The sequence below is a fragment of the Sprattus sprattus genome (genome assembly GCF_963457725.1).
Source record: "Sprattus sprattus genome assembly, chromosome: 19".
Classification (NCBI taxonomy): Eukaryota; Metazoa; Chordata; class Actinopteri; order Clupeiformes; family Clupeidae; genus Sprattus; species Sprattus sprattus.
Window position 1 is genome coordinate 24573248 of NC_137917.1, and position 9145 is coordinate 24582392.

A 9145-nucleotide genomic window follows, 5' to 3' on the forward strand; every position below is an offset into this window, starting at 1 on the left:
TCTCTGCTCTCGACTCAGACTCCAAATCACTTCCTCACCCCAGACTCCAAAACAAAGCAGCATGGGATTTGTGGACAGAACTAACAACGAACAATATTAAGAAACTGACCCATTTTCAGTTCTTCAACTAGCATCACGTGATTAATGTACTCGAGAAGTGATGGAGCTGCTCAATTTCATGAATACTCGAGTACTCTTGCGAAGTACTAATGAACACTTTTCGGATGCAGAAACATGTAACCAACCAAATATAAATTCCCCAATTCCACCGACTCTCCATATTTCAACATTTCATTAAGACCCCAAGGAACCATATCAACTTGTGGTAAATTGGGCATACGATGGGTCCTTTTAAAAAAATCAGTGCACCGTCCTTCCTAATAGGGTGGCATAAAATAACATCAAGAAGGCAAAATTCTCTTGTGTGGTTTTGTGGCCTTATTTTTGTGTTGTGTGTTTTCAGGGGAGCGCACATATAACGTGCATGCCAGGACCCGTCAGGAGATGGAACTACCCCGTGCCCCTCTGCCTCGGTAGGTTGTCTATTCCCAGGCTTTTAGGGAACATACACTCTCACACACTCACACACACACACACACACACACACACACACACACACAAACTCACACACTCACAAACACACACACACACACAGATGTACACATAGCCAAAATGTTCTGATGGAAGGTTTACACGTGTCTGGAAATGATGGAATAGTAGAATGCATTAGGGTGGTAATTACTGACACACACACACACTCAATTCAATCATTAAATGACCTCCAATATTACCTAGCAGTCTATCAGCCAGTTGATAGATGTAGTGGCACGGCCTCATGCGGGGTTACAAGAATGGTTAATGAATGAACAGTTTATTAATACAATAAATAGGTAAGCTTTAACCTTACAAGAATGTCAAGTTAAATGGATAAAACTGTAAATAATCACAATTTAATAAATAGGTTGAATGCCAATTAGACAAATATACTTGAAAGATGAAACTAACCCTGATAAACCTGAGTGTATGACATAAAAAAGAGCATGAACCCAAACCTGTGATGAAAGAGTAAGTAAGTAAGTAAGCAAGTAAGTAAGGAAATAAGTAAGACTTTATTTATATAGCACATTTCATACAAAAGGTGCAATTCAAAGTGCTTTACATAAAATCAATAAAGGCAAGCAGCAGGAGCAAAACATGGAGTGAAAGATAAATAAAAATGATCAACATCGTATCAGAACCTGGTGTTCTGATAGGCTTCTTGGATTTCTAAAATCATGATGAAAGAGTGAGAGAAATGGTGAAGGAGAGACAGAGAAAGAAAGGAAAAGAAAGGAGAAACAGACAGAGCAGAGAAAGAAGGAAAGAGAGGATCCCCACGCTCAAAGACAGGGGAGGAGAAGCAAGAAGCACTAAAGTGGTTTTATACCTTTTATACCCCTTAAGGCCTCATTCTGCCCCTGATGCCCCAAGACAACATCCCCCCCCCCCCCAACAACCCTCTGATTGGTCATTCCCAAAGGGGACTGTGTTCCACAGAGACTGACAGTGAGACTCTAGTCAAATGATGTAACTATGGCAGGTACTTCAGATGGCAGTGAAACCATGGTCAGAATGCTGCTCACATCACAAGGATCAATTCAAGACCAAACATGAATATACTAGGAGACACACATCTGCACACAACCTGGAAATCCCCCCCCCCCCTCCCCATCCTGAGGATATCTCTCTGGCAGGGGGGGGGGGGATGGGGAGGCTGAAGCACACAGCCAGGAGCTGAAGGAAAGCAGGATGTGGTTATTAGTTAAAGCTGTGACCAAGCCATGGTGTGCCTGATGGTACCCAATGCATGGGGTTTGCTGTGAATACAACCAGCCCAGCCCAGTTGGAAATGCTGAGGTGTGACCGCTCACTTTTGACCCCCCCTGGCCAAACTCTGTGAATGTCCGTTTTTCTGGATGTAATCGTTTCTCAGAGCGAATCTTGCATTACAAGACGAATGAGCATTAGTTGGCATTTTGGTACGGCTTCAATATTAAATAGTTATTATACTCCAGTCATTGTGTGTGCTGTGCCCAATGTGCTGTGAAATTGCAACGCAGTGTTCACGCGGAAGCACATCAAACTTCATCTGAGATGCGTGAGAAGCTGCTGTCGCTTGAATATTTGTGTTATAATTGAATATTAACAATTGTATTATTTATATTTAATAAATTGTTATGATTTGTAAAATTTGAATATTCTAATTATATAATGATATTATTTATATTAAATAACTTATAATTCCATAAAAAAATCGGAATACTATGCCAACCACACAAGTGTTTATCTAATTTGTTTTCTCACTTTATGCTCATACTTGCAAAGATACACACCTGTGGTGTAGAGAGCGTAGGCTTATTTCCATGGGTTTCTTAACTGTTGCTAATTGGATGCTAACTGTTAGCTTTGTTCTTTTGAAGACACCCTCATGGGTCACTGATTGGAATATGCACATGCCATGCATGCTAGGCAGACACACACACACACACACACACACACACACACACACACACACACACACACACACAAAAACACACACACACACACACACACACACAGTAATGCCATGCACGCTATGCCTGTGTGGCTAACACACTTGAAAGAGATATTTCCCCCTCAGTGCATCACAGAATGTTGTCACAGCATCAACAGGATCCAAACACACACACACACACACACACACACCCACACACACACACACACACACACACACACACACACACACACACACACACACACACACACACACACACACTCACACTCACACTCACACAAATCAACATACACAAATCAGCATACACACAAACAGGCACAAGTATTCATAATAGGGTAAGTGGCAGACAACAAACAAATATTAGGTGTTATCAGGAGTACATTTTATAATCAGTGAAGGCAGATTTTACACCTTAAGGCTACAGAACAAAATCAGGCTGTTAGTATGAACTATTCTGCATAACACACACCACATACTACCCATACGGCAGTCATCATTAGGTGTCAGTACCTGACTGATTGCAATATCAAAGAGATGCTTCCCACCATAGATATATGTAGTGCTGCACATGAATAGGTTAACCACGCTCAATGTTACACCAGGAGATACTGCAGTGTAAATGAAGGTCTTTACATGACCTTAGTCTTATATGAAGATAATGGTGGAGCCTGTAGGAGGCTGGTGAGTGTCCATTTATTGAGATTCAAGGCGCGTCCGCCTTAAGTGAAATAAGTCCTGACGTCATTGTAAAGGCATCAGCGTTGCAGTGCACTAACGGAAACCATGCGGAGAGAGAGAGAGCCAAATTGATCCACGCCAACACCGCCGAGCAAATGGAATGTTCAATGCGGAGCATCGACATCTCAATTTAGGCCTTTTAAAGTACTGTAAATGGACACAGTCGTTCGGAGTCACCGTTCTGTTTACCCTTGGGCGATGTCAAACACCCACTCGCTCAGTCACGAGTACCATTCACATCTATACAGAGTGTGACACCTCCCCACAACACATTGACGCGTTAGAGCTAATTAACCCAACAGCGTTAACGGTAACTACCTTATACATTAACGAGCTAAGGCTAATTTGCGCAGCGCCAGGTTGCGAGAGTAAAAGTTTTCTCACTGTTTTCTTGCTGCCATTTTGTCCTTTGCTTATCTTCACAGCCCAGTGCGGTGGCTCCTTGACAGAATTCAGCGGGGTGATCTTGAGCCCAGGCTTTCCAGGGAATTACCCCAGTGGCCTTGACTGCAACTGGACCGTAAAACTCCCTATTGGCTTCGGTGGGTACTCGTCAAACATCTAGAGGTCTTTTTACACTCTGCAGTCACACTGTTCAGACAGCTTGGCTGCTTTGGTATCCCGTTTTTGTCTTTCTTTTAAATTGCATTAACCTATGTGTCACTGTCATTACGGCGCTATTGTTTGCCCAATTTCACCACGCTATTATTATTCTCCTGTGAATGTTATAACCTTTCAAATGGAATAAAAGGAAGAAAATAAGAAAATGCTGTTCCATGTACATGAATGAAAGAAATGAATGAAAATCATTAGGGACTATTTGGCAGATCATGCAAAATGGGTACTGGTACCCGACTACCCATTTTCACCTGTCATGTCCTGTGTGACTAGACACAGGCTGCAGAGGGAACTTTTGATATGTAGTCTGTTGGCTCAGTAGAGGAGAAGCTGTTATTTTAGATAAGGGTGTGTGCACGGATGATTGAATATTCGGATAACCGTTTGCAGCATAACTACTCAAATACTAGTATCCCTGTTTAGTTATTCTGAGCATGCACACAGTGATGGGAATTTATGAGAAATGATGGGGTATTTTAGCTAATACTCATTTCAAATACTTATATTGTTAATTTGTGGAGATAGTATGCACACTCAAAACTATTTGGGTATTAACCCTCTATACCCCAATAGAATTCTAGAGCACTGCAGCAAAATCCCACGAAAAACAGAGAATTCCTTCATTTACAGTTAGAAAACAAACAGTTACAGTTAGAAGACAAAAGAAAAATTACAATTACATGTTTGTTTTGTTTGAAAGGGCATAAATTGTTTGTTTATATGATATCAAATAGATCATTAGACTATTTATCATTAGACTATTTGGACTATATGATGTGTTGTGGGAATAGGCTGTGAGATGATCCAATGATTCCCATGCGGTTCTCTTCCAGGAATTCACCTGCAGTTCCTGAACTTCTCCACTGAGGCGGTCCACGATTACCTGGAGGTGCGAAGCGGGCCGCTGGAAGCCGGCTCCGTCATCGACCGGTTCAGTGGATCCGTCATTCCGGACTCCTTCTTCAGCACCACCCACCAAACCAGCTTCATCTTTCACAGCGACTACTCCCAAAACAAAGCTGGTTTCCACATCACCTACGAAGGTAAAGAGGATTACCCCCTCCCCCTCTCCCCCCCCGCGCATCCCGCACCCCCCGCCCCAGTTTTTCACTGGCATACTCTGCCTCTCCCTCTGTTAATATTGACATAATCGGGACCCCCCCCCCCCCACCAACCCCAGCCAGCCTACACCTCACCCCCTCCCCATTGTGTTATCAGGGATTTGAACACCGGTACAATTGCCATGCAAGGGAGGGCTTTAAGCTTAGCTGCCCTGGTCTTCTGTGCGGAAAGGTCTTACTGTCATTGCAAATTCAGTAGATCCATATTTGCACTTGTGTCAGTGACCTAGGAACGTGGGGCTTCTCCTGTGAGGGGTGAGGGCTTCTGAAGCTTACTCTCATGAGCACACAACTGTGCACCATTGAAATTCCTCTCTCTCTCTCTCTCTCTCTCTCTCTCTCTCTCTCTCTCTCTCTCTCTCTCTCTCTCTTTCATCCCCTATTTCTCCTCAGGCATATTGATGTGTTTTCCTCCGTGCTCATTATTCATAATTTCACCCTCAGTTTGAGACCTGTGCACTGCGGGGTATTTTTGAATGGCATTAGGAGACTTTGGCTTGACAGATTTATAAAACATTCAGTTTTTTGGGAGGGGGGTTCAGTGGCCTCTCAATTCTAGTTCCATTTTATTTAACCAGTGTGATTTGGTTTGGTTTGGTTAGATTGGGGTGGTATTGTTCACAGTATGGTTTGGTTTTGCCGCTATTGTTCAGTATGGTTTGGTTTTGCCGCTATTGTTTTGGTTAAGAATACCCTGTGTTGATTGTGTGTTGGTTTCTAATTCTGTGACATTTACATGAAAGTCATTACACACAATGACATTTAATTTTCTTGATTCCCCACCGTTTCCTGGGTTACAGCGTACGAGCTGCAGAGGTGCCCCGACCCGCGACCTTTCCGCAACGGCGTTGTGATTGGCAACGACCTCGGGGTGGGCATGACAATCTCCTTCGAGTGCCTGCCAGGGTACACTCTGCTGGGGGAGGCATCGCTCACCTGTCTCCATGGAGTGAGCCGGAACTGGAACCACCCTGTGCCTCGCTGCGAAGGTACCCGACTACCCATTTCATCATGCCCTGTGCCACCCTGTGAAGGTACCCGAATACCCATTTCATTACGTCCTGTCCTGTGCCACGCTGTGAAGGTACCCGACTACCCATTTCATTACGTCCTGTCCTGTGCCATGCTGTGAAGGTACCCGACTACCCTTTTCATTACGTCCTGTCCTGTGCCACCCTGTGAAGGTACCCGACTACCCATTTCATCATGCCCTGTCCTGTTCCATGCTGTGAAGGTACCCGACTACCCATTTCATTACGTCCTGTCCTGTGCCATGCTGCGAAGGTACCCGACTACCCATTTCATCACGTCCTGTGCCATGCTGTGAAGGTACACGACTACCCATTTCATCATGCCCTGTGCCACGCTGTGAAGGTACCCGACTACCCATTTCATCATGCCCTGTGCCACGCTGTGAAGGTACCGGGCTACCCATTTTCATCATGTCCTGTGTGACTAGACACAAGCTGCAGAAAGACATTTTCATATGTTGTCTGTTGGCGCAGTAGAGGAGAAGCTGTTATTTTGGATAAGGGTGTGTGCACGGATGATTGAATATTTTCGGATAACCCTTTGCAGCATAACTACTCAAATACTAGTATCCCTGTTATTCTCTGCATGCACACAGTCATGGGGATTTATGAGAAATGATGGGGTAATTTAGCTAATACTCATTTCAAATACTTATATTGTTAATTTGTGGAGATGGTATACACACATACAACTATTTGGGTGTTTATTTGTGGAGTGAGATGTGGCTATATCTGACTTCCTTTGAGTGCACACAGCTCTCCCGCTGCATACATGTGCTGTTTCAGTATGAATTCTACATAAGGTTTTCTACTTGAGACCCCTGATAGTAATTCATTTTCTACTATATATTGGAAGACTCAGGCGTGGATTTGTCAGTCATTTCCAGGTTTAATCTTGAAACAATGGTGGCCACCATTGTGAGACAGAGCTGGAGCTCCACTCACCCAGAGCTTCGCCTCAGATTAACTGCCTACTCCTTAAAGGACAGGCTGTTATATACATAATGTTTAGGGGTGTAACCATCTATTCAAATAGGCCATGGCTGCAATACTCTTTGTCCTGACCCGGAGGGGGAAGGGATTTCTCACCTCCGTCCGCAGGTCAAATCAAAAGAGTCTCACAAATGGTGGCCGCCATTGTGCAAGATTAAAACCTGAAACATGACTGACAAACCCACGCCTGAGTCTTCCAATATATGGTTTAAAATGAATTACTATCACCCCTGATGGCTTTCTGCCACTAGCTAGCACTCACTCCTCAATGTTTGAAAACAAAGGATCGGTCTATTGTGACATATCACGGCACAAATAAATACCAAAATTGAGCAAAACAATTCGATGCACCTTTTCTTTGTATATCCCGATCAACAACCAAAAAACTGAGTCCACATACAGGAGCACCGCACTCCACCCTCTCTCACCCCTCCCCCCCCCACCCCCACCTCCCCCCCCACCCCCCCGATGACACTCTTTTGAACATGAATCCAATGAAAATGAAAAGGCCTAAGAAATCCCCCTGTTCAAATTGACACAAAATGGCAAAAGCAGGCAGCAAAGCATCCAAAAAGGAAATGTCAGTGAATGCAAGGTTTGAAGGGCTCTTATGAGATGCAAAGGCAAGAAAACACATTTTATTTGGCAATTTTCCCGCTGGTATTAAAAACAGCTGGAGTGGCAAAGTGTGGGGGGGTTAGAGGGCTGTGAGTCGGTGATTCCTCGGTGAGTCTGCGAGTTGGCGTGGCCGTTTAACAGCCGTGTCTTTAACCGGGTAATCACTGTGTCATGATGGGCAGTTGAACAAAATTGCCGAACAGATACTGCACACATACATTTCAAAATTCTGACACCAAGTTAATTGTGTCCCAAGAAGCCGCCCATGGCACACCCTGTCTCAGTAGAATAAATGAATCACGAGCGGATCCAGGCCACCTGTCAGTCCCATTTCTGCATCACAGAGAATTCGCACGTTGATGGAATGAGAATGCCTTCTATTAACAAAGTAAAATTCTAATTCCGACAATGCCGACAATGCCTTCAGCGCTCCACTTACATTGGGGAGAACGTCTCTCTTTAACTAGCACTTTAATGTTAGCCTGGTCCACCACTTCATTTTGGAACTTTATACATCTTATTCTAACCAGTCCGGCAGTTCCCTCTGAAGTGCCCCTGTTAACATGGAGCCCAGTGTGGTGAGCGCTTGTGTGGTGAGCGCTTGTGTGGTGAGCGCTTGTGTGGTGAGCGCTTGTGTGGTGAGCGCTTGTGTGGTGAGCGCTTGTGTGGTGAGCGCTTGTGAGGGAGTCCAGTGCGGTGAGTGCTTGTAAAAGAGCCCAGTGTTGTGAGCGGTTGCAGGGGAGCTGGCAGGTAATGTGACTCCTCACAGCACCGCACTCTAAACCCAATTCGCCACAGACTTCCAAGAGGATAGCTCTTGTAAATCTGAAACGGTTGATAAGCCTAGACTAAGTAGTAAAACTTCAGGGGGGGATGAATAGGGAAATGAATCCGTCCAACAGGTGAGAGAGATAATGCTGATTAGAATCATGATCAGTATACCGATACTGAGTGCTGAATGGGTGAAGCTGGGGTAGGAGAGAGCAAGTTCGTTACAAGTTTTATGTTTTATCTAAGGCTAGAGACTGTCAATAAGGTCATTTGCTTCAGAGGTATAGCCAAGATGGTCAGTGTCTTTTAGGAATTTTAGGTGCTGGCTTTTTTTGGAGGACAAAAACCCGCGCTAAAAGTAATCTCTGGAGATGGACACAGAGATCTCAGCTCTAAAGGCAAGTCCTGTGCCCCATACACCGCATGACCTCAGAAAGTGCTGCTTTATTAGTGCAACCCCCATGCCACATATGCCGCACGAACCCCGAGAGTGCCAGAGAGCACACACTAAACCCCAGCACAGCAGGTAGGTCTTACACTCTGACACGACACAGACACAGGCAGCAGCAGTGCGCTAACAGAAGTGGGGGCTAGACTAAGGTATTAAACATCAGCGAAACACAGACGAAATAATAATAACAGCCTCTCACGCTCATGCTGGACACAAAATGAGGAAAGCATAATCACATTATTCCAGAACTGAACCCTTCTGCGTGAATTAA

At 44.5% G+C, this 9145-nt stretch overlaps 1 protein-coding gene across 1 annotated transcript in view; it reads left to right on the top strand.

Moving 5' to 3' along the window:
• LOC308380812 (CUB and sushi domain-containing protein 3-like) overlaps positions 1–9145 on the top strand; it is a gene marked incomplete at both ends in the record, with an annotated part of 198970 nt that overhangs the window by 117004 nt on the left and 72821 nt on the right. Inside the window, 4 exon segments of the mRNA XM_080858223.1 lie at positions 464–533; positions 3697–3813; positions 4723–4932; positions 5811–5999. Of these exon segments, the coding sequence (XP_080714349.1) occupies positions 464–533; positions 3697–3813; positions 4723–4932; positions 5811–5999 (586 nt within the window).